General features: G+C 48.9%; 1 protein-coding gene across 1 annotated transcript in view; it reads left to right on the top strand.

Annotated features, from left to right (window-relative positions):
• Window positions 1-9,531: 9,531 nt before the first annotated feature.
• LOC119407222 (serine/threonine-protein kinase haspin) overlaps window positions 9,532-25,080 on the top strand; it is a 32,029-nt gene continuing 16,480 nt past the window's right edge. The window contains exons 1-2 of the mRNA XM_037674100.2: window positions 9,532-9,607; window positions 17,811-18,084. Of these exons, the coding sequence (XP_037530028.1) occupies window positions 9,543-9,607; window positions 17,811-18,084 (339 nt within the window). The 5' untranslated portion in view covers window positions 9,532-9,542. The remainder of the gene's footprint in view (window positions 9,608-17,810; window positions 18,085-25,080) is intronic.

Here is a 25,080-nt window from a genome sequence, read left to right as displayed (position 1 = left end):
TCTACTCTGAGTTTATGGTTACCTAAATGGCAATGCTTTACACCAGCAGTTAAGTAAAACGTGTAATTCACTGCAATATTAGCTTTGGGTGTCTGACTTGATTGCGCATCATCAGATCTCACTATTGGCGTTGCTCACCATGTATATTTCTCCGGTAACCTCTAATACTACGCAGACGGTAAGAAGCTCTCGGACGAACTAACATGCTCTAATACCGAGTTTCAGAATTGCGCATACCCTGGCCTTGGATACTTTTGGTTCGTTGAACTTGCGTAAGCGCGCCGTATACAAATGCTCTAAAATTATGTTTTTCCTCCGCAAAATCAGAGCGCAAGTAAACCACGCTCGCATCTTCGCAAGATCAACGCAAGGGATATTCGGGGGCGGCTTGGGCATGCGCGCTACTTCCGAAAAATAAAGGCCACGAAACGCTCACAAAGATAGTGGGCTAGCATATGACGCATGTGCAGTGGAGATAAGCCAAGGCGACTGTTTATACAAATCTCTAGGTATCATTTTAAAACTGTCTCTTTCAGGGCCTCCTCCTGAAAGTCTATTCTCAAAAAAAAAAAAAAAAAGAGGATGACCTTATTTTTACGTCTGGCGGTCCCATGCCGCCAATTTCGCACAGAGTGGGTGCCTTCCCAAGCGACTATGAACTTCGTTCTGCCGAGCACCAGGCCAGAAGTGCGCTTGTCCCTATTTTACCGGTAGGTACCCGGCGGCAGCAATTCTCTGCCTCCCACAGCAGCGGCGGATGCTCAACTATTTTACCAAGGCTGTGGTGGGTTAAGGTATGCCCAGGGGCCCTTACAGAACCTTATGGGGCCACCTTTCGAGATGAGTACCCATTAACAACCGAGCGCCAGGTAGGTGTACTCCTCTACCCCTTTGGAAAAACCGGTGGGGTCCCGGTCGGCACTGGGAATCGAACCCGGTACCTCCCGCATTGGAAGCGGACGCTCAACCATGTAGCCACCGCAACTGAAAGTCTATTCTCAAAGCGAGACAACGCTCCGTTGGCTTTAAAACACTGCAGCTACAAAACGTAATACCTTTTAACTTATTTCTTTGATGTGATCCGCACTAACCAGCCACAGCAGCAGTATTTTTAGATGCGAAGAAGCTTTTGCTCGGGGCTGTGTCCGGTGGCGGTGGTGGCGTCCATGCTCCACTGCGCATGCGGCTACTCTCACTCCCACTGTCCTCCTTTACGCAGGTGTTCGGTCGCCTTCTCTCCTCTCCACCCCCGCGCTGCAGCCGCGGCGCAGCCTCTCCTCTCACGTGATGCAGCCGCGCCGCAGCCAAGTACAGCCTGTCACCCACTCTCTCCTCTCCCTCCACCATTTCATGTGTATATAAGCGCGTGCGCTCGGTCGGCTTCCGTCATTCTGGCTTCGCTCCCATTCAGATGAGTTGTAATGTCAACGTCGGCGCCAGTTGCAGCAGTACTCCAACCTCTGCCGAGATCGAGATCGTCGCGAAGCAGCAGCGCCGGGCTCGCGATGCCGAACGCAAACGGTTGCGCAGGCAAGGTGATCCCGAACTCTGGGCCAGGGAAGCGCAAGCGAAACGGCAACGCCGAGCTGCAAACCCCGAGGTCCGGAACGCCGACGTCGAAGCCAAGCGTCAGCGTCGGAAAGCGCTAACGGAAAGCAATGCATAAACAAAACGTAATGATAACACAAACACTAAATACAAACCTCACACACTAACGGAAACGCCGAGCGAACGTAACGGAAACTTTGTGTGCGCCCCCAATGCTGCTTCGCATCCTCTCATGGTTCCCTTGAGTGGGAGATGGCGTAATTTCTTTTCTCTTTCTTTCTCTCTGATTTATTCTTGCTCTTTGTTAGTTCAGTAACGAATTATTAATATTGGTACAGCGGTCTCTGACGTAGCCGACCTTACCATGCGTGTCTGTCTAAATAGAAAACTATATTCTACTACAAGGAACACCTCCTCAAGCGTTTCCGTGAGTGGTTGTGTGACGCATTCATAGAAACCATAGTTTCATGATAGAGCACTAGAAGGAAATCTGGCGCTAGTATCAGTGGGAGCTGCAACGCAAGGCGCTTCAGCCAACACGGGAGTTATGGGTAGTACATGGAGTTGTCTAAGCTCCTTTCTTTCGGCTCCGTGTGGTCCGCAGCCGACGTGTCGCAAGACAACGTTTCAACAAAAGTTCAGCAGTACCACTTCAAGAACTTGAACTCACCAATTCAAATCAGCTCTCGAAGTTCACAGCGAGTCGTTCTTTTATCCGAAACGAAAGCCAAGACAAAACAAACAAAGCCACAAGTGCGTTCGAAGCCGCAAGCACGAAGACTAGGCAAATCCATGTACTGCCCACCATTCCCATGGTGGCTGAACGTTCACGTCGTCTCATTTCCTTCTAGTAAATATTGCAGGAAACTCTATGGTAAAAACGTCGCCAGTCCAACTCGTCAAGGCTTGTCGAGTTAGCTCCGTGATGCGTCACTCACAGCGTCTTGGCAACACCGTCAGAAAAACAGTGACGGACATTGGGACGGCTTTGAGAGGGACGACTTCCTTGTTATTGTTTTCTATCTTCTTTCTTGCAACTCGGCTCTTTTGGTTTGCGCAATACTCATTGTCTGAACAGTGGCGCCAGTCTCGACTTACAGAACAGCCCCTGAGGAAAGGGAGTGGGCGTGGGGAGGGGGGTGGGGTCTGTCCGAGACCCGACTAATTCAACGCTTAGGGATAGGCGACGTCCGAGAAAAGGTCAGGCTGTCATGATGGCGCCTGGCCCGACCGTACGAAACATGTCAGGGCTAAAGGAATAGGCGCTTCCAAGCGAAACGCCCTTCTAGGAACGGGCTTTGCTGTTTCTTGGCCAAAGCTTCCCCAGGCGATGACGCTAATGTGCATCGACGAGGCAGGAGCAAGCTATCAAAGCCATTAGCGAAGTGCGTAGCACCGACGTACGCTGTGCATAATGTGCGTGTTTAGTGTACGTACGTACACATAATGAAGTTTACTTAAGTTTGAGGCGTCTTCCCCTGAGAGTGCATCTACGCCGTCCAGCTCAAAAAGTGTCCCCCTTAGTCATATATAACGTTGATAGACAGGTGGCTTTGGATTGTGCTTTCGGCACTGATGTCCGCAGGGACATTTCTTATCACGCTTGCGTTAGTATGTGTCCATCATAGAGTTTCATACTATGAAAACTAGAGGGAAATCTGGCAACAAGTGCGAACTTTGATTAAAATGGCGCGGTCGCGAGCGCTGGCGCTCGGCACTATATCTTCACATCAGTAGGCGGTTCGTATACCCTGCGTGCTGCGCCCTCACCGCTGACTTCGAGCTGAGACGACCGACATCAGGAAAGCCGCTTCGCTCCCTGGAGCGGACGTATTCCCTTAAACCAGCGTTTTGTGGAGCTACGTGAGAGTGGGTCCAAAAACGTTAGCTGCCAGCCTTGTTTCGTATAACACTGCAATTTGTTGCACTTGTATTCACTGCTTCGGTCTAGCGGCGAAACTGATTTTTTTTATATTATTAGGTTCTATACAGTCGAGTAACGAGTTCGTGATTTTGGGATAGCCGGTTCTGACGTGGACTACTATCCCATGTTTTTTATACCTAAATAAGTAAAAGTGATCAGAACATACGTTCATCTATACGCGCATGTATCTGCCATACGCTGCACATTCGAGCTCCACTGCACAGCACGTAGCAGCCGCTAGGCTTAGATTTTATCTTCAGTCGCCCGATTGGTGCTCCAAAGCTTGCAAAATCAAAAAGTACAGTATCGTCCAAACATTCAAACGGAGTTCGCGTTTTATAGATTATCACCGGCAATATTTCTCACGCCCCCCCCGCCCCCATTTTCTTTCTTTTTTCATTTTTTTCGCAGACCCAGATGGCGACTATTTTAACAGCCGCGATATTTTTTGCGCGAGCTGTTTCATAGCAGTTCGATTTTTTTTTTTTTTTTCGTATGTGCTCGCTCCTCTATTTGAAACTGTCTTGAGAGCTAACTTTCCGGTGGATAACGGCTTTCGTTTTATGGAACGGCGCGAGCCGAAGTCATACTCCAAGCTTGATTTACTGTTCAAACTCGGCGTGCTACGTGGTAGAGCTCTTAGACTGAAACCACCTTGATATTTTTTTTGATGTCCTGTAGCTACTTTTATCCTCCGGCTTTGTTTTTTTTTAGCTTTTTTTCTGTAATCGATGTTATAAGTCGGCGATATCTCACTTCAGGATTTCCGATCACGCACGTCACTATCAAAGTGCGGCAGTTTGCTTAGCTGCGCGCGCTGGCATTACGGAAGTTCGAAAGCTAAGACATTGAAAAGCTAGATATCCCATCTGCTTAAAAAAGAAAGACAACTAGGATCTGCAGAATTTTATAATGTAAGTGCAGGTGCCGTTTATATATCGGTTTTAACGACCCTGATTTAAGTAGTCATTTCCGCTGCGTCATGCATGTATTCTGTGCTTTGTACATATTTCGTGATGTGTCGGAATCAGCCTTCCTCGTCTCTTCTATGTATGTATGTATGTATGTATGTATGTATGTATGTATGTATGTATGTATGTATGTATGTATGTATGTATGTATGTATGTATGTATGTGCGTGTGTGCGTGTGCTTGTGCGTGTGCGCGTGTGAATGTATTGTTTTCCTGCTTTCAGTGCATGAATTTATCCGATCAGCGCGTTTTGCTTTCTTCTTGCACACATGTACCGCTCAAACGCGTACCGCTGTTGACTTGAGCTCTACACAATGTACATCCCAGCAAACCCCACCCGAATGAGCTAGTTCATGACCAAGCGCGAGGTCTCACATTCCGCGATGGTCCCGATGCGCTAGACAGTACGGATTGTGAGCACGACTCCGACCCATTGCTTTCTTTTCACGAAATTGTTAAGCACTATCAGCTGAGGCGCAGTAAATTCCCCCTCCCACGCCCCACGCTCACTAGACCCCAGTCTTCTACGTTCAGAATGTTACAGACGGGATCATTCCCGTCGAGAGGTCAATTTAGCCACTTTGCTGCGGAAATCGACCCACACTGCCCTGAGTGCAATGCACAGTATTGCTCGCTAGCACACATGCTCTGGCAATGTTCTGCGTTACGAAATGCGCCTTTTAATAAACAAGAGGACTGGGAGGAAGCCCTCAAAAGCGGCGATCCCCAGGAACAACTAAGGGCTGTCCAAAGGGCCCGCGAACGGGCGGATGACCATGGTCTTCCGGTCCCAACGTGGGCGCGGCCCGCAACTACGAGTTTGTAGTTCCTTTGGACCTTAATAAAGTTTGTTGACTGACTGACTGACCCATAAGGGGGCCAGAGCCCCGTCAAGCCGCAATTTACAGCATTACTTTCCGTCAACATCATATTTACCAGGCAGAAAATACAGATTCCTTTGATTCATTGAATGATAGATCGACTGAATGATCGACTGATTCGTTCATTCATTGACTGACTCATTCATTAATTCATTCGTTCATTAACTGATCAATTCACTCATTCATTGATTCATTCGATCATTCATCATCATCATCAGCCTGTCTACGCCCACTGCAGGGCAAAGGCCTCTCCCATGTTACGCCAATCAACCCGGTCCTGTGCTTTCTGCTGCCAAATTATACCTAAAAACTTCTTAATCTCATTTACCCACCTAATTTTCTGTCTCCCCCTCCCGCGTTTGCCATCTCTTGGAATCCAGTCAGTTACCCTTAATGACCACCGGTTATCCTGCCGATCATTCATTGGTTTATTAATTCATTCATTGGTCAATTCAATGGTTGATTGATTCATTGATTGATTCGTTCGTTCATTCACTGATCAATTCATTGACTGATTGATCGGTTCGTTAAGTCGTTTTTTGATGAATTCATTGATTGATTCATTGATTCATCGGTTCGTTAATTCATTCCTTGATGAATTCATTGATTGATTAATTGACTGATTGATTCGTTAATTCACTTCATGGTGAACTGAATAAGTAATTAATTAATTAATTAATTAATACCTCGTTTCACCTTCATCCATCTACCAGTCTTGGCAAATCCCTCAGCGGATATGGGCCACCTGCACGAGGGCAACGAACAAACAAACGACGAAGAAGATTGGAACTTTTGGGCGGCTGCGCCGTAGGCAGCACGCGCAGGTCAGCGACGTGGGCCCGCCAGTGGCCGCTGAGCTGGGCCTCCATCTTCCGTCCCAGTTCGCTGCCACGGGGGCCCGCCCCAAATCAAGCCCTTCCCCCTTGTCCTTCCGGTTCAGGCCTCATCGCAGGTTGCACCCGAATCGCCGAGACACCCGTGGGTGTGGATCGCGAAGCGACACCAAGGTATACCCAGGTTACCACGAACCTACAAGGCAGGTATGTTGTTCGCCACTAAAACGTGACCGGTCTCAGCTCGAAGACTGGAAGGAGTTGTGTTAGGTTGAGCATAGCCCGAGGTGATCTGATTGCAGCTTACAACTTTGATGTAGCGCGAAACGACACACGGACACGAGAAGGCACATAGGGACACCTGTGGTGTCCGTGATGAAAAATCCTTGCAACACGTGGTGTAGCTGAAACCAACGTTTTTGGCAAGTTGACTTTTTCTTCTTCGAGGCTGCAACCAGTTGCATTCTTGACAGACACGTCTGCTTGTTGAAACATTGGTTCATTCCTTATCCCAAGGATTTCTTCATCTCTAAAAGATTCCATCTTCCCCTGAAGTTCTACCTTACTTGGATTTCTTGTGTCCGCGTGTCGTTTCGCACTACATTAAAATTCAGATGGATCGGCAACCAGCCCACACTGCAACCACTGTAGATTACATCTCGCACACTATTCATTCATTCTGCAGAGTACAAACTCCGAGAGCGAGTGCTCGCTGCAAGTAGTCACCGACTCCCGGTAAAAGCTGTCCTCGGGAGCAGAGAGCCGCTGCCGAGCTGCCCAGGACTGCCTCCCCGGGCTAGAACTTTCAGGCCCTCGTACCGTGAGTGCTGGTTTCGCGCATGTGGGCACGGCCCTGACGACAACAGTGTTTGAATAGACATGAACCCCAGGCAACATCGAGCGTCACCGTAACGAAGTGTTCTACCCAGCCGCCGTGTCTTCAGTGATCCCTTTCATCTCAGCGAGGTTCCCTAGACGCGATATGCTCATAGCGACCATCCTGTCGACGCTGGTGATCGTCGCGGCCATCAATTACTTCTGCCGGAAGCTGAACGGCAAGCCGCTAGGAGACCATCACGATCAAGGTGTGTGGACCGTAGCTCGCGCCCGGTCATCGTCTTCCGTGAAGCCGACCACGACGACGTACACCGTAACCTCGGCGCTCTGTTCTGTTCCCGAGGAGGTGCTCAAGACCTGGATGGCGGCGGCGGCACCTAGGATGGCCACGGGCGACGTGGAACCGGTGCCCCCGCGGGTACCGGACCGTCCGGTCTTCGACGACAAGGCCGACGGCAAGCAGGACCCCGAGGTGCTGAGTCAGGGAGAAGGACTCCAGCAGCAACCGAACCGAGGTGAGAGGTCGCAGAAAGGCCCGCTTCGCTTCAGTGCTTATTCACTATGTACAGCCGCCCAAATCTTTAACTAGCGTGCGCGAGCGGCGACTTCTCTGTGCATCAGCGCCGTATGACGGAGCCAAGTTGAAAACAAGGCGAGGGTAAGCTCATGCCCACAAAGCGCGCTTAGCTGGGCCCATCGTCTGCTAGGCTTTTTCTTCTTAAGGTCGTCGTCGTGTCATGTTAGCGCACTTCAGAAGAACAGGCAGCGTTAGCAGGCAAGTGGTTTTGCTCAAATTTTATGTTGCGAAGGTGAGCGTTGCAGCAAGCATTGGAGGAAATAAAATTTAAAGATACTTCACACGCCCCTACTCATGATTAGTGGGAGCGTGTGACACTAATATCTGGTGACGTCCTCAAGAAGAACTGCCCAGCAGACGATGGGCCCAGCTGAGCGCGCTTAGTGACCATGCGCTTACAGTCGCCTTGTTTGGCACCGTCATGCAGGGTTGACACACAGAAAGCTCGCCGCTCGCTCGCGCACGCACTCTGGGTAAAGATTTGGGTGGTCGTACGTATACAGTAGTATACATAAGTGGTAGGGACATGGGGTAAAGCTGCATTAGGACAGCTGAATAGCCCCTCACACCTCCCGGTTCGTGATGGTAGCATAACGGCAAATGGAAATGCATTTGTGTAGAAATGGCCAAGTTATTTCTCACGGCGTTTTCTTGCGTAACTTTGTTCACCTTCGCCGACATTTGGTAATCGTCATTCCTTACCCGTGGGTGAACTCGATGCCACTGCGTGTGCAACAGAAAGCTCGGCACGATGGGGTACACGGCACTGAACACCGCGCATGGTGCCTGCGTACACTGACTGCCGGCCTGGCGAGACGCAGTCTCCAGGCCGGCAGGGGCTGAACTAGCAGCTGAATTTTAATCCAAACAAGTTTAGATCCCCGCCACTCATACCTACTAAAACTTTCCGTATGTCTTTCCAATAAATCCTTACGTTTTCGTATGGCATCCATACAGAGTCCATATGAGTCCACACAGGTGTAAGACGTCATCGTCTTAACCCCGTAATTTGCTAAAACTAACGCGTTTCAGTTTTCCTTTTTCCCGCGTACTGTATCAGAGTAAGTGATGTTAGCCAATTTTCTGTAACTTAGAGCCTGAGTATGTACTGTTAATTTGTGTTATGTTTCCATTTTGCGCAATATTTTCCCATGTTAGCCTTGAAACAAACACTTAGTTGGTGTTTTGTTTCCATTTTACGTAATATTTTTCCACGTTATCTCTTGTGTTCTTGTTTATATCCTGCCTCTTGTTCCTGCCCTGCTTGGACAGATTCTTGGTGGGCAATATGCAGCAAATAAATAAAAATAAATTTGTTTTTCTTATATTTCTCATACATTTCGTAAGAATATTATGTAAACATGCAATTATTGGAATTACCTTCGAAACTTCTCAGTAGGAATGAGTAATACACAAACAGTAAGGACAAGATAAAAGCACCGCCGCTACAAAACCCCCACCCCTCTCTCTTTTACAGCACGCGTTTATAGATAGTTTATATCAGACACAGAGTGAGTCTTGAATGGCAAGGCCAAAGGCAGAACATTGTCTGAGGCCTTGTCACCCACACATTGCTCTAACAGTGAGGCAGCACAGGACGCAAGGGCATACACAAAGTTTGTGCAAAAGAATAACAAACAAAAATTTGGTACAGGTGAATGACAAAAATTAATAACGTAACATATTTCAAAGAAATAGCAATTTGGTACACGCTAATAAGATTTGTAATAACACACAAATGTGTTGTGGGATCTGTACAAATAGACTGAAGAACTCCAATTCCTTATCCGAGAGACGGAGTGAAGGTTCACTCACGTGACTATGCTCCCAACTTTCTGGCACAGATAGCTTCGTGCAGTATTTACCGTAGGAAAGCAGACGCTCACCTGTAGTCAATGTACGGGGCTTGTGTTTAAATTTTCTCTGAAGTAGTTACGTTATTCTCGACAGGCATGCCACCCACTAGGACTATGGAATCGCTGCAGAAGTTCGCCTTCGACTCCAACTTGGCGTCTCTGGACACCGCAAAGCACAAGTGAGCCTTTGTATTGCGTTCTCCTATATAGTCGGTTAAAACCTAAGAGTAAATACAAGCTCCACCCAACAGCCTTCACTGTCCCACCCAATGACATTTGCTCATTTCCGTGACGTCAAGCACTTTTCGCATGTTTCAGACAGTCTGCGCTTCCACATAGACATGTTCGTGTCGCTGGTTTTGCATTGAAAGCTTGGACGTCCTGGCAAATTTCGCCGGAGATTCAGACATCATTGCTTAGCAAAGGTCACGTTCTAGGTAGCAACGTCGAGCCTTTAGTTTTCGATACACGTGTCACTTACATTAGCACAGAAGAAGTACTTACGGGACGAAAGGAAACTAGCTTGCACGACTCTAACATGGGTGATTAACAAGAGCGCTGCGGTTTTGCGGGCGGAGCTTGTATTAATTATTAGGTAGTAACCAACTATATTGTTTTTGTTATTGTTGCTGTTGTTTCCTTGCTTTCCAGTCTGCACGTCTCGTTTTCAAGAAAGAAAAGATGCGGAGAGGTTTTCTCCATAGTTGAAAACAGAGCAGAGTAAACACACGGACAAGATGGCACAGGACTAGCGCTGACTGCCAACTGCTAATGTATGAGATCCCGACATCGTGTGGCAGTTCATATATCGGGCAGACGGGCCGTTGTCTGACCGACCGTCTGCGCGAACAAGCGGACAACCTGAAGGCAAGAAGCGGCAGCTATTTATCCATCCGCTGTGCAAAGTGTGTCTGCTTACCACGTTTTCAAGAGACTCGAGTTCTGCGCACATACAAAGACCAGACTGCACGCAAAGTGTTCGGCGATGAAGTTTAATTATGCAGCTTGCGTTAGCGCGCCCTCAATTAATATAACAGACAAGAAGCGTCCCTCTCTCCGTAACTGATCTCCTTTGACTAAATGTTATTGTGCCGCTGGACGCATGCGCCGCTAGATGTTTTGATAACTTCCCCTCACCCGTGTGTTCCATATCAATGTATATTTGTGTGTATTTACGATAAACCAAGCAGTTGGCAGTTAGCGCTGGTCCTTTGTGCACCGAGTCAGTGTTTACGTTGCGCTGTTTTTAACTATGGATACGTACCAACTGGCCCGCATTAACACGCTTTTAGGTTTTCTGAGTTGAATCAGCCTTTGGTGATTCGATCATTTTCCCCGTGAGTTCTCGTGACGTGGCACGCGATACTTCGGCGTACAGTTTTAGGGCGCCTCGCTGCCAGCGGTCCTTCGTAGAGGGTGGTAACACCCATTGACCGCGCCGCCGCCACATTGGTTCAAGCAGAGGAGCCATCGCGTTTTGTAATATGTCGCCATATTAGGTCAAACAATGGAGCTATCGCGTTATGTGACGTGTTGGCATATTTGGTCAAACAGTGCTCGCTGCCACCACCCTGAACGAAGGAAATCCGGCATCGAGACGCTCTACGTAGTGTCGAGAACACCATCTTTGCACGCTGCCATGAATGTCCTGCACACACCGACGTAACCGGCACCACGTTACGCGATAGTGACGCGCAGTTATCGAACACAATAACCATCGAATGCGATAGTGATAGTATTCTGCAGGGATCGAACAGAATTCGCTTCCAACTGGGATTACGACATTGGTGTTCCCGTTTTAACGTATATAATGTCGAAGCCCAGTTGGCGTCGACATCGAGCACAGTCGGCACCTAGCGGCGAACGGACGAAGCCCCGAAGTGTGGATGCCGGTGGTGCGTCGCCGCTCCAGCAGCAGCGTGTGTTGTGTTTGTTGTTCGAGAATTCACGACGGAAGTTGACGACGACGGTTTGGTCGACGTTAAGTAAACTCATTCTTTTCTTTTAAATGACTATGCATTTCTTAGTCAGGGGTTGTCCTGCGTCCCTGGCCGGCGTGCGCGCAGGTATTATCTCTCCGCGCGCGCTTCTCCTCGCCCCTAGCAACAGCTGCGCCGCGCCTAGCAACCGGAACAGGTGGTGAGCGGCGGAGGGTAAGGGAGAGGAGGAGCGCGCGGGCGTGTGATGGCGCTCGCATCGCAGAGCAGCGGAGGGTAAGGGAGAGGAGGAGTGTACCCGGTGAGGGGCGCTCGCATCGCGGAGCTCGCTCGGCGGAGAGAGAGCTCGGGTCTGAGACCCTCGAGCATCTGCTCTGTGCCTGCCCTGGTTTGGCACAGGAACGCTCGAGGGTCACCACGGCCTACAGGAGACAGGGCCTACCTGCCTCCACACTGGAGCATTTCCTCTACCCGTCTCGCCCTCATCTACCAGCGCTCCGGAGCCTGGCGGAGTTCCTGGAGGAGACGGGTATAGCGGCCTACCGCTGAGCGCGGGTCCTTCCACCCCTGCCCTTGCTGCCGGTTTGATGACTGCTACTACGTCCGAGCCACGACGACACTCTTAACACTCCTATCCACTTTTCTCCCATCTCCCCCTACCCCAAGACGCTGCGCCGTGCTCCCTATAGGGCTGCAGAAATTAGGCGTCTTATTCTTCCTCTAATCACACAATCAATCAATCAAGCTCGGGCGCTCCTCCTCTCCGCGCTCGGACCTATATATATCATGCAGGGAGCGCGCGTTTGGTGTCTTGATAGCGATGGAAGTCGGTGAAGTCGAATATCTCGCGGCAACGATACCACTAGGACGAAGTGTAACACAATGCAACTCGAGCATTACGCCTCTACGTGCACACTCTCGTCTCTCTTCATTAATTAATCGCACACTCATCGGGTGCACCCAAATGCATTCGCATTTCCTCACGATCCCCTTCGGGGAAGTGCAAAGTAAAGTCCGCCGCTTTTTTTGAGTAGCAATGAGAAGAGTATTTGTTTAATGCAACCGCATCACATACGCTTGTCGCTTTTCAACGTGCTGTGACTTGTAAGACTAATATTTGTAATTCGTTGTCACAGCACCCTTGCCTCTGAGAACAATTCTGACTCAATTTGTGGACTGCGTCACGTTTATCGTCGATGGCGAAAAGTTGTTGCGGCGGGCCGCATCACTGAATTCAGTGTCGTTTCTTCTACGTGCTGCTCTGACGATGCCGTGCATGTTGTCGCATTCGGGCTCCAGTCTTCCGGGCTTAGCAAAGACCCCAAAAAAGTGTAACTCGAGTTTAGTCCACATTTATTATTTAGACAGTGAACGCGGCCAAGGGCGCATACGCACTCGGTAAGATTCAGCCACCGAAAAGACCTCCCCGTGCGCTAAGCGACGGGAGGCGTCACGACGAATGTGCATCGCGTCCCTTCAATTTTCCTTCTACCATCTGCTAGGTTGAATGTTCCGGATCCACTGTCGATTGTGGAAAGCTGCAGCGCAAGGCGCCGATAAGACCTTTTGGTTTAAACTATAGACGATTTCACTTTAGATGCATTGGCGCCGCCATTAAACCAATGTCTTTGTTAATTTCACGTCACGACATACAAAAGTAGGAAAACATTGGTTTAATGGCGGCGCCCATGCGTCTAAAGTGAAATCGTCTATACTTTAAACCAAAAGGTTCGTGGTTTTTTTTACACGCACCTTGCGCTGCACCCTTCCGCAGTTGACAGTGGATCCGGAATGCGAAACGTAGAATGTACCAACCCAACCTCTACATGCGTATGCGTCTACAGTAGCACTGTTCGTTTTTAAAGACTTACAAAACGGCTGCACTGAAACGCATCCGTAAAATAGTCTATAGCCGATGAATTTGGTTCGAAAAGAATGACTTCTGGCCAACTGACCTCAACTTATCGAGCTGGCCTGGAAGGTGGCGTTGACGTGGCTTGCTGAAGTCGGTGCGCAGTACCAGGAGTGACTGCTCTTCCGCGTACTCGACAGTCTGGTACTGCAAGTCTGGCACTGAAAGTGTGCCTTGGAGCTCGTGACTGTGCTCCAATCTAAATAGCCGGCTTCTTGAGGAAACGTGCGATGCAAAGTCGTGTGCCTTCCGCAATGCCGCACTGCGCTGTGTGCAGAGGTCAACACACCTTGTATAGAAGGCCGGAGCGTCGCGCTCGGGACTGCACGGGCGACGTCTACAGAAGACACGTTCTTTAAGATAGGCCACATCTGAGCATGCGCGGGCCCCGATGACGCGCCTTCCTTGCATTTCCTCTCTTCGTTTATCGCCGCAGAACAATAAAAAATATAAAGAAACGCGCGATATATGTGCGACGGACTACCGGAATGATGCCACCGCTAAACGAGGATAAACGAGAGAGTGGTTTCCTCCTCGCATTCGCTACCCTTCCTACAGGCGGTATCTCCTCCTCGCCGCTTATTTCTTAAAGGCACGTGTACAATGCCAGCACTAAGCGTGGAGCCTATCAATATTTCGCGCTTGTCGACTACACGCTGTTATCTACGCTTGCGCAGTCCAAAACATAAAATGAAGTGAAATCAGTTGATCGCTCACGATAGACATGCGATACAAGAGCGCATGGGCGGCTTCATGGCAAAGCAATGTAGGAGAGCATTCACAACTGATATTTCGCGTATATGGAACCTATCGAGAGTATGTACCGTAGTTACGTCACGTGAATCATTGCTCTTACGTCACGAAGTGCGCCAGAAAGACGAGCAACACCAGGAGAGAATAACGCGCTCATTTTTTGTATTTTCACAGGCTGGTGAGGCGCCCTTTAAGGTGAACGCGTTAGACGCCTCATCAAACACGAAAAGTGACCGTCGGCGTCAACACGACTGATGTCAAAAATCATGTGATGACGACCCCCTATGACGTCACAGATCACCAAAATTTGTGTCGTCATAGGGACGTCACTCTGACGTCACATAGCGTTACGTCACGTGGTGACGTCATCTATGACGATCACCGTCACGTGGTGAGGGTGGATCGACGTGTTTTTGCAATAGTTTGTGTAGTAGTTGTGCGCACATTGTGGCTTTACCAGGCACGCCGACTACACTGGCGTTTAAAGGGTAACTTATGGCCTGACGTAACGTCAGCCTTCACTTCAGAGCACAGACGTCAGTATTATCGAAACGAAGTGCACTTTACGGTGCGATGATGTTAATATCATACGTTACTTTCTTTAGCGTATTCCTCCGGGGTCGAGTAATGCTTGAATATAGCTTGCTGAATCATAAGAATGCAAATGTAATGTTTATTAGACTTCTATAAAAGCGGAGATAACACTGAAATCGCAACTGACGTTAACCCGACATGACTCCTGTATCATAGAAGAACATATGTAATGTTCATTGCTTTGTTATAAAATTAGATAGCCAGCACTGCAACCATAATTGACGTTTCACAGAAATTACACCTGCATAGAGTCTTTTTCCAAAGCAATTTCAAGGCGTGGCGTGGCTCGGTGATAGTATATCTGACTGCCACGCAGAGTGCTTGGGTTCGATTCCTGCTGGGATTCTGATTTTTATTCTTTGCACTGGTCGGGTCAACGCTGCCGATGTCGCTATTTCTTTACGATCTCGCATTTAAGTTACCAATGCCTGTTCTCGCCGTTCCTGGAAAGATATAACTGTCAATCACCTTTGGCGCATACCCGCTGGCCGTCGCCCGTGGTATACGGGTATGTGCCACACGTGTCGGGAGGAAAGGGCTTGACGACGTACGCGGCAAGATTTTCATGTTATTCATGTCATAACCCGACAGTCATATTCGTCAAATCCTCTTACCCTCCCATGCCAATTTTGGTCTACTCCAAGTTGAGGAAGCCATCACGAGACCGCGCAGACGTAGGCGGCTAGATAGATACGTAGACAGAAACGCTCAGAGTGCCCAAGGTTCGCTAAAAAATGCTTCGCATTTAAAAGAAGATGGCTTTTGCCTTCGAGTAATTTTAGGTGAATGCAGAAGGGACCTCGTGATTTTTTTTTTCTTTCTTCCTGTGGCGCTGCACCACCGGCAGTGCTTCTGACGGCCAAAACAGTTGTGTGTAGTCGCGACGATAAATAAACAAGGAGAGAAAGAGAGAAGAAATAGTAGAGAAGGAAAGGCAGGCAGGTTAACCAGTATAGGACAACCGGTTTGCTACCACATGCTCAGATTAAAATTATTATGATATTAAGAACTGGGCATCACATGGCCACAGCAATAGAATAGCTGTTGGGGTTTTACGTTCCAAAGCCATAATATCATGAGAGAACCCGTAGTGGAGGGCTCCGGAAATGCGCCCATCCGGGGTTCCTTAAAGGGGCCCTGCAATACTTTTTGAGCATGGTCAGAAAACGCTGACGAACGGTAATCGAGGCTCCTGAGAACACGTGAGCCAAACATTCTAGCGCAGCACGCAGCCCGAAATTTACAATTATCCTCAGTCAGCTAGAAATCGCTGCCTTTTCTCTCGAAAAGTGATGCCATAAACCCAAATGACGGCGCCGTAAACCCAAAATCCACGGCCATTAGCTGATTTGAGCGTCGTGAGCTGCACAGTTACCGCTGCCACCGCGGGATGCCGCCACGTGCCCGGGGAATCACTCGCGATCACACTGAAGTAAAGCCGCACGTCAGAAGAAAAAAAAAAGGAGTGCTCAAGGTCATGACGCGCGCTGACGAGCGGGCGTAGCTACTTGCCCCCTATTCATCACCCCCTCTGCGTATCTTTCAGCGCGCTCGCTGGTACAAAGGAGAGAAAAAGAGAGCGCTTAAAGCGTGCGACAGATCCCTGTTAATCCGCTCGTACTTGACGGATTCTGAATATTTTTGCGGCAGTCGATTCGTGAAGGGACTCTTGTAAAGGAACACTAAAGAGCAAAACGTTTTTTTCTCGTGTTAGTAAACCACTCTTCCACGCTACCGAAAACACCACGCTTGCCGCGAGAAGACGCTTAGTAAGCGAGAAATCGCGCAAAAACAAAATGTTGGTGGCGACGCCACCTTGAAGTTTCCGCACCATTCGCCGTGACGTCACATATTTTGACGGCGCCTGCTAGGGCCTACGTAGTTACTGAACTGTAAAAATGAAGTACACTGTCCTCTGAGGGGGCCATGTAGTTAACATACCAAGTTTGAGGAAATTTTGTTGAGCCAATGGCTCCGAAATACGATAAAGACACTTTGAAATGCGTGAGGTCACGCGTGGAGATTTTGGCGCGAAATTTAAGAATGAAACTTTAAACTTCATGTTCTCCTTTATTAATACACCTATGATGGTGACATTAAGAACATTATAGTTCTCAAAGTACAATTGATCAATCTAAACCGATTCATTGTTTCTCTTTGGTGTCCCTTTAATAAAGCCATTCGATGATTAATTGGAAAAGTTTTGCAGGGCTCCATTAAAGTGTGCCTAAATATAAGTACATGGGCCTTTAGCATTTCGCTTCCATCGAAATCGAATCCTGGCCGCCGCGGCCAGGATTCAATCCAGCTACCTTCGGCTCAGCACGAGCGCCAATAGCACAATACCACGACGGCGGGTGTGTGACCGCAGCATGCACAGGACCGGGTTTAATGGTGAAACATGGAAGAGGCCCTTGCCCTGCAGTGGGCGTAGTCAGGCATATGATGATAATGATGATGATGATGATACCATAGTTGTAAGCGGCTCGATGGTACTTTACAAAAGACACGCGCTCCCTTATACATTTGCCTGAGAAGACTCGAAGGCGAAAGCCATCTTCTTCTCAGTCCATTGTATTGACCCCCCCCCCCACACACAAAAGCTTCCTGCACCTATCGTGCTTTTGCACGGCCTCCGGGAACGGAGGCATTTCAAGCTTTCTGCGTCTCAGTCCGTTTCACGGAGGCTGCAGCTCCGGGATAAACCTACCTTTCACCAAGCGGCGATGACGTCATAATGTGACGCCACGGTATGTGACATCACGATGACGTCATCTTCGCTTGGCGAAAGGTGGGCCGATCCTGTGACGTCACGGTATGCGTCGTCGTGATGACGTCATAATGACGTCACACGTTTTGGCGATCTGTCACCTCATATGGTGTCGTCATCACATCATGATATTTTGCATCACTCCTGCTGACGCCGACGATGAACTGTCGCGTTTGAAGAGGCATCTAATTCATAATGGCACTAAGCGACAACACGAGACACGGGCCAGGCGAGGGAACAAGGACGAAGCGCACCTTTGTTCGTCTCTGTTCTGTCGCCTGCCCTGTATCTCGTGTTCGCGCTTAGTACCATTATGAATGACTTGTGTCATTATGAAGTACCATTATGAAAACTTGCAACCTTGTTGAGGCACCTAAGGATGTCGCCTTGATAACGCGCGCAAACCTATCGCGCAGGTGGCTGGTGCAGAAGGTGGTGGGCCTTCAGGCGATGGCCAAGGGAATGCTGCTCCGGCGCTCGCTTTCCGACGTGCTGCGCCGGCGACACGCGGCCGCCTCACGAATCCAGGCCTGGTGGCGCCGCACGCAGTCCAGACGCATGGACACTACGGGTGACGCGTTCTTCAGCAAGTACGAGTCCATGCTGGACGCGCCCATCTACCGCGTCTACCAGTCCGAGGAGAGCGAGGTCACGTGGTCCGCCGACGAAACAGACATGCTCATCGAACACGTGGGTCACCTATATGACGCGTGCATGCTATAGCGATTTTACATAAGACACGTGGGCGCCGCCACCTTGGGCTGTTGAGCGAATGTTTTTCCGTTTTATTACATATCGGAGCTGTTTAAGCTTGGCAAAACTGCGCGTGGCGTCCGCAAAAACTCGTGCGGTTATTCGCCAGAGGAATTGGGCAATCCCCACTACCGGGTACAGCAGGTGCGAGTGAAAGCGCAGACAGTTGAGTGAGAGAGCGGATAGGAGGAGAGTGATGGAAAACGATGGGAAAGGAGGTTGGAGCCTGGGTTGGGAGAGAGTAAAGCCTAGTAAAACGAGGAGTGCCGAGGCAAGGAGCCGGGAAGGAGGAGGGAGGAAAGCGTTAAGCGAAAACTCTGCTCGGCGAAGTGGAGAGGAGGAAGGAAAAGAGTAGGAGATGAGGGGAGAAGTGCAGAAGCGGAGAGAATGGGGGAGAAGAAATAAATAAGATATAAAATTTCTTGGCGAGGCGGGATTCGAACCCGCGTACCGACGATACGAAGGTGATCGTCGTCACCACTCGGCTATCCAGGCACGATAGCAGAACAATTAAGCATTTATGGGAACCATATGATTGCGTTGCTATCGTCAAGGGAACGAGAAAAAGATAGAGTGGAAGAGAAAGAAGGACAGAGAAACAGAAATAGAGACAGAAAGAAAGAGGGAGAAAGAAATATAAAAATACAAACACAAAGAGACAGAAAGCGGAACACAGCCATGTATAGTATACCAAGGGGATGGGAAAGAGAAGCGAGGTTGAGGAAGAGGGAAAGGAGGAGGGGAGAGGGCAAATCGTAGCATAGCCTACGACTTCGTGGTCTCCTGGCCGTTTCGTTAATGGGATGTATACCAAAATTGGTATGGCATAACATGACTGCATTACGAACATAAATGACAGGTCATAACATGAAAGGGATGACATGAATGTCATAAGCGGCATGATTTGCATGGCGCGGTGTTCGTGCTCTTGCGGCTGCTTCATTCACCAGATATGTACTAAAATCGGCATGGCGTGACAAGAGTGTATGGCAAAGGTAAGTGACAGAGCATATCGTGCAAATCGTGACACACAAATCATGTACAGCATGATTTACACGACGTGGTCTCGCGACGCTCACGGCCGCATCATGGCATGCATGTCATGTACGCCATGACATACAAGCCCCATTCGCCATGACATACAAGCCCCAATCGCTATCTTGACATGTACCAAATTTGGTATTGCATGACGTGACTGCATGAGAAACATAAATCACAGGTGGTAACATGAAAATCATGACATGCATGTCATGTGCAGCATAATTTACATGCCACGCTATTGGTGCGCTCGCGGCCGTTTCGATAGCTTGATATACACCAAAATTGGTATTTCGTGACGTGACTGTGTGACGAACATAAATGAGAGTTGGTAACATGAAAATCATGACATGCATGTCGTGCAGGGCTTGATTTACATGCCACGCTCATGGTCTGCTCGCGGCTGTTTCGCTAGCTTGACATGCACATGACATTGGTGTTGCGCGACGCGACTGTATGGTGAACACTAATGGCAGATGGTGACATTACAATCATGACATGCATTTCCTGTACAGCATGATTTACATGCCACGCTCATGGTGCGCTTGCGGACGTGTCCCTAGTTTGATATACGCCAAAACTGGTATTGCGTTACGTGATTGTGTGACGAACATAACTGATAGGTCCAAACAAGCAAATCATAACATGCATATCATGTACGGCATGATTTACATGACACTGTCTTGGCTGTTTGGTTTACTGGGCATACACCAAAATTGGTATGCCATAACATGAGTGCGTGACGAACATAAATGACAGGATAAAGAGTGCTTAACAGCGCAAACAGGAGGGGATAGAAGGGATAAACAAGGGTGGCTGTCTGCTCTTTGCAGCAGGTGTGGGTGCAGGCCAAAGTCTTCAAATTGCACCATTGTCGCAAAATGCAGGGATCGCACCACACGCGAAATCATCGAGGCAGAAAAGATTTTTTCATCCTTCTGTCGCGCTCACCGATAAAGTAAAGTTGTTCCTTGGCTTGGCGTTGTGATTTACTTGTGCAATATCATTGTGTTTCGCGCATGACTGGTGGAACTGGTGACTGTATAAAAGCGAAGACTTTCGCAAGAAATAAATTGTTGGCAGTTCAGCGCTCTGTCTCCTCTCTTCTGCCCCCTCCTGTCGTTTGCGCTGTTAAGCACTCTTTATCATGTTGCACCAACACGCCCAGTTCTACTGTCTCATAAATGACAGGTCATGCATTGTATATACCAGAGTATGCGTTTCATTATATAAAAGATCGCACATGCATGCATGCACGACAAACATGGGATATATAGTGAACTAGATGCCATGGCATGAATGACTTCATTTTTCTCAAAGAGAAACAAGGCGATGTATGCAGCTCTCTGTTGGCTGCTTCGCATTACACCGATTCCCACAGTGCTAGGGATGGGCCGGATTTTTTTAAACAGTACCTCTCTCTTCCTATCTCTCTCTGTTTCTTCGTCTCTCTTTCTTTACCTCTCTTTCTCTGTTTCTTGCTATCTGCTTTTTCTATCTCTTTTTTCTTTCTGGTTCTGTCTTTCTCTCTCTATTTCTTTCTCTGTCTTTGTATTTTTTCTTTCCTCTCTTTCTTTCTCTCTCTGTACTCGTTCTATCAGCCATCCGAGACATTGCATCTCACGCCGTACAAATCGACGCAGCGGGAGAGCGCGCACTGGGCGCACGTGTCCGTGGAGCGAAGCAGAAGATGAAGTGAGCGCGCTAGGCGACGCGAGATGCCATACAAGATGCGGTTCATGGTGATTATAGTTTCTTGTCGAGGCGAACCGGGCGTTTGCCAACCTTAAACTACTCCGTTGCTAATAACAGGGACCGATTTGTGTGTTTGATAAAAATGTTTTACGATTTGGAGCACTATAGACGTCAGACTCTGGAGTTTCCAAGACGCGTGGCGCCACCTGTCGGGGAAGTACAAAGACCAACTCCCTCGCACAGTTTGCTGTGGGACCAGGTGCAACTAGCGACTGCGAAACAACGATTGAGCGTAATATCGCGTGTGTTTGCGCATTTAACACTCAGAACGAGGGCTGTGAATATCTCTCCGCTAGTCGGACGCGCCACCGTGCCGTCATGCAGTGCTTGCTGGTACACTCGCCTGAACGACGGCGAAAACAACAGCAGACGAGACCGCTCCGCACGCTACGAAGAAACGCCGCAATCGACGCTACTTTTGCGCTGTGGATTGCCACGGACGTAAAAGAATGAAAAACAACGTTCAGTTTTACCGATTTTCATAGTTGTCGTACGAAGAAGAAAGGGGAGAGTGCTGGATACGGGCCGTTGCAAGAGTGTTGGGTAAGCAGAGTTCTCCACAGCCGGTCGCATGAGAAAGTGTGATAATGTGGCTCTGCTGTCGTTTCGCGTAGCCCTCATGGAGAACCATGCTAACCTTCACTATGAAGCTCATCAGAGGCTCTGACCGCGGTGCGTGCCATGTAACACGAAGTGAGCAGCTAGAGGCAGACTGAAGACGCGTGATACGCACACCGCGACAACCTATAATCGGAGTTGGTCGTCACCACACAGCATCGCGGACGTACACTTTGAATGCTCAGAGTTCTGGTTCTAACTAGCTAACCCGTGCGGCATACAAGTAAATCGCAAAATGTTGGTCATGACCTCCTTCAGGTTTCTTTTGCCCGTTTCCTCCTTGGTTGCCGTAGCTATCTCGGATTGCCACGGTTTTGCCTTTGGTTGTACCCGCGAAAGTGGACACGCACGTATCCCCATTTGCAGTATATACAAACGGAAGACGAGTATCAAGAGACCATTTTGCATGCGTAATAAAACAGTTTAGTGCACAGGAAGCGAGAGATGAATTAAGGGAGAATTCAACTGAAAAGGCGAAAATCGCCGGGGCCATTCGTCCCTGATAAAGCGAGTTTTGTACCACTGATCGCAATATACATAGCTAAGTAAATTGATCGTGTATGTACTTCATCGCTTTGGGAGTACGTATATACCCGATTTTAACGCATTTAGGCGCTAGAAAACGAGATGCCGGAGGGCTTGCCTCGAACTCGATGTCGTGCGATGCTCGCTTGTGCTTGCGAGTTGCAGCGCGCCGGAATAACAAACTTATTCTGTACCGGTCGGCCCACATAAATGCACTTTAGTATCACCTGCCTGCTGGCCGAATTTTACTCAGCTTTTTCTTTTTCTTGCATCATTCGTGTCGACGCCGCCATCTCGCGATTTCTCGCCAAATCTCGAAGTCTCTTGACTCGACGAGACATAGGCTTTCGCCTTAAAACCGCGGTGCTCCAGCCCACGGCCTGTCGATTCTATACACCTCTGCGAGAGAGCCGCGCGAGCTAAGGTCCCCTGGAAGCATAAGCGTTTTTGTTCTTGCTAGCGCGTGTTGTGGGCTTGCCGAAAACTAAAAGGTCGTTGTTTCTTTCTAAAATAGTATCCTCGGCTGAGTATTTTTGTCAGGATCTCCGATGGAAGTTGACAGGACGTTCCGGTTTTCCACGTAAAACCAGATATGCCAAGATATGTCTGTATGACTTAATTTGCGGTTTTAAGCGTGCTAGAGCTTGTGAATCAAGGTTACAGTAGTGTCAGTGCGCTTTTTTCATGAAAAAAAAGACACGTTCTTTAGGGAGCATAGTGCAATAAATAGTATTTTGAATCGTCCGCTCTTTTAAGTGCGTCGCATGTTAGGGGCCCGAATTGTTGATCCATGGATCTCATGTGGCGTGGTCACGCTCGCAGTTAAGTGCTCCATACAGGTCATAACAACGATTGAGCGTAATATCGCGTGTGTTTGCGCATTTAACACTCCGAACGAGGGCTGTGAATATCTCTCCGCTAGTCGGACGCGCCACCGTGCCGTCATGCAGTGCTTGCTGGTACACTCGCCTGAACGACGGCGAAAACAACAGCAGACGAGACCGCTCCGCACGCTACGAAGAAACGCCGCAATCGACGCTACTTTTGCGCTGTGGATTGCCACGGACGTAAAAGACTGAAAAACAACGTTCAGTTTTACCGATTTTCATAGTTGTCGTACGAAGAAGAAAGGGGAGAGTGCTGGATACGGGCCGTTGCGAGAGTGTTGGGTAAGCAGAGTTCTCCACAGCCGGTCGCATGAGAAAGTGTGATAATGTGGCTCTGCTGTCGTTTCGCGTAGCCCTCATGGAGAACCATGCTAACCTTCACTATGAAGCTCATCAGAGGCTCTGACCGCGGTGCGTGCCATGTAACACGAAGTGAGCAGCTAGAGGCAGACTGAAGACGCGTGATACGCACACCGCGACAACCTATAATCGGAGTTGGTCGTCACCACACAGCATCGCGGACGTACACTTTGAATGCTCAGAGTTCTGGTTCCAACTAGCTAACCCGTGCGGCATACAAGTAAATCGCAAAATGTTGGTCATGACCTCCTTCAGGTTTCTTTTGCCCGTTTCCTCCTTGGTTGCCGTAGCTATCTCGGATTGCCACGGTTTTGCCTTTGGTTGTACCCGCGAAAGTGGACACGCACGTATCCCCATTTGCAGTATATACAAACGGAAGACGAGTATCAAGAGACCATTTTGCATGCGTGATAAAACAGTTTAGTGCACAGGAAGCGAGAGATGAATTAAGGGAGAATTCAACTGAAAAGGCGAAAATCGCCGGGGCAATTCGTCCCTGATAAAGCGAGTTTTGTACCACAGATCGAAATATACATAGCTAAGTAAATTGATCGTGTATGTACTTCATCGCTTTGGGAATACGTATATACCCGATTTTAACGCATTTAGGCGCTAGAAAACGGGATGCCGGAGGGCTTGCCTCGAACTCGATGTCGTGCGATGCTCGCTTGTGCTTGCGAGTTGCAGCGCGCCGGAATAACAAACTTATTTTGCATTGTACTCGCAGTTCGCTTTGATCAGCTTCCTTTGTTTCTGAAGCGTGGATTGGCGGAAGAAGCTTTCCCGGTCCTTGATTTTCAGGAAACCGCGCCTCGACACCAACGAAATAGGGGGGGGGGGGGCTATATTGTGGCCTATGCACATTCGCTTGCGGACGTCTCTCTTTGTACTACCCAGTTAGCGCCAAAGCTGCGATGAGGGCGCTGGTGGCGGTGTTTTTTGCTGCGCCGCCTGGGCAGAGTCTGACGTCTATTTACTTCTCTATGGGAGAGCGCTGAGCCGACCCCAACGGACACCAGCCATGTGATGTGTTTAGAACAAATGTTCAACGATTTAGAGTACAACGTAATCTATTATGGGAGATCATTAACATGTCCCTGTAAGGAATTTAAGACAGTGGTAGAGAGATCGTAGTAGAATGCTTAGAATTTTGTATGCCGTAAACCACTCCAGCAATTCTAACATACTTGATTTCACCACACAGATATATGCTAATGTCGCTGGTTTCAGCTCGAAAACTTAAACCTTCCTACTAATAATTCTAAAGGGATTCTTTATCAGTACCCAATCAAACTTAAAATTTTGTATCGTAACGACAAACTATTTTTTTCCATACACCTAGTATTTACAGTAGCAGAGAGAAAGTACCTAGGCTTCGAGCGGAAATCAGATGGCGCTATTCTCATATGGAAGTGAAGGGCAGCTCTGCACCGTCGTGTTGTGGGTGGAGCTTAACAGGTGGTGGTGGTGGTGGTGTGCGGCGTGACCACCCTTACTGTGCATGCGCATACCCTCTCCACACACCTCCTCTCCACTTCCCCTCTCCCATTTCCCCCTCTCCACTTCCCCTCTTTCGCCTTTCCCTCTCCACTCTCCCTCGCCCCTCCCCCTCTCCACTTCCTCTCTCCCCTCCCCCTCTCCACTCTTCCTCTGAAACGCGGGCTAGACATGCCGAAATTCTCTCCTGCGCAACGCCGCGATGAGCGCCAGCGCATGCGCGTCCCGCCCCCTCTCTCTCCTCTCCTACGCT

The sequence above is a fragment of the Rhipicephalus sanguineus genome, chromosome 10 (genome assembly GCF_013339695.2).
Source record: "Rhipicephalus sanguineus isolate Rsan-2018 chromosome 10, BIME_Rsan_1.4, whole genome shotgun sequence".
NCBI classification, from domain to species: domain Eukaryota; kingdom Metazoa; phylum Arthropoda; class Arachnida; order Ixodida; family Ixodidae; genus Rhipicephalus; species Rhipicephalus sanguineus.
This window is presented reverse-complemented; position numbering and strand designations above follow the sequence as displayed.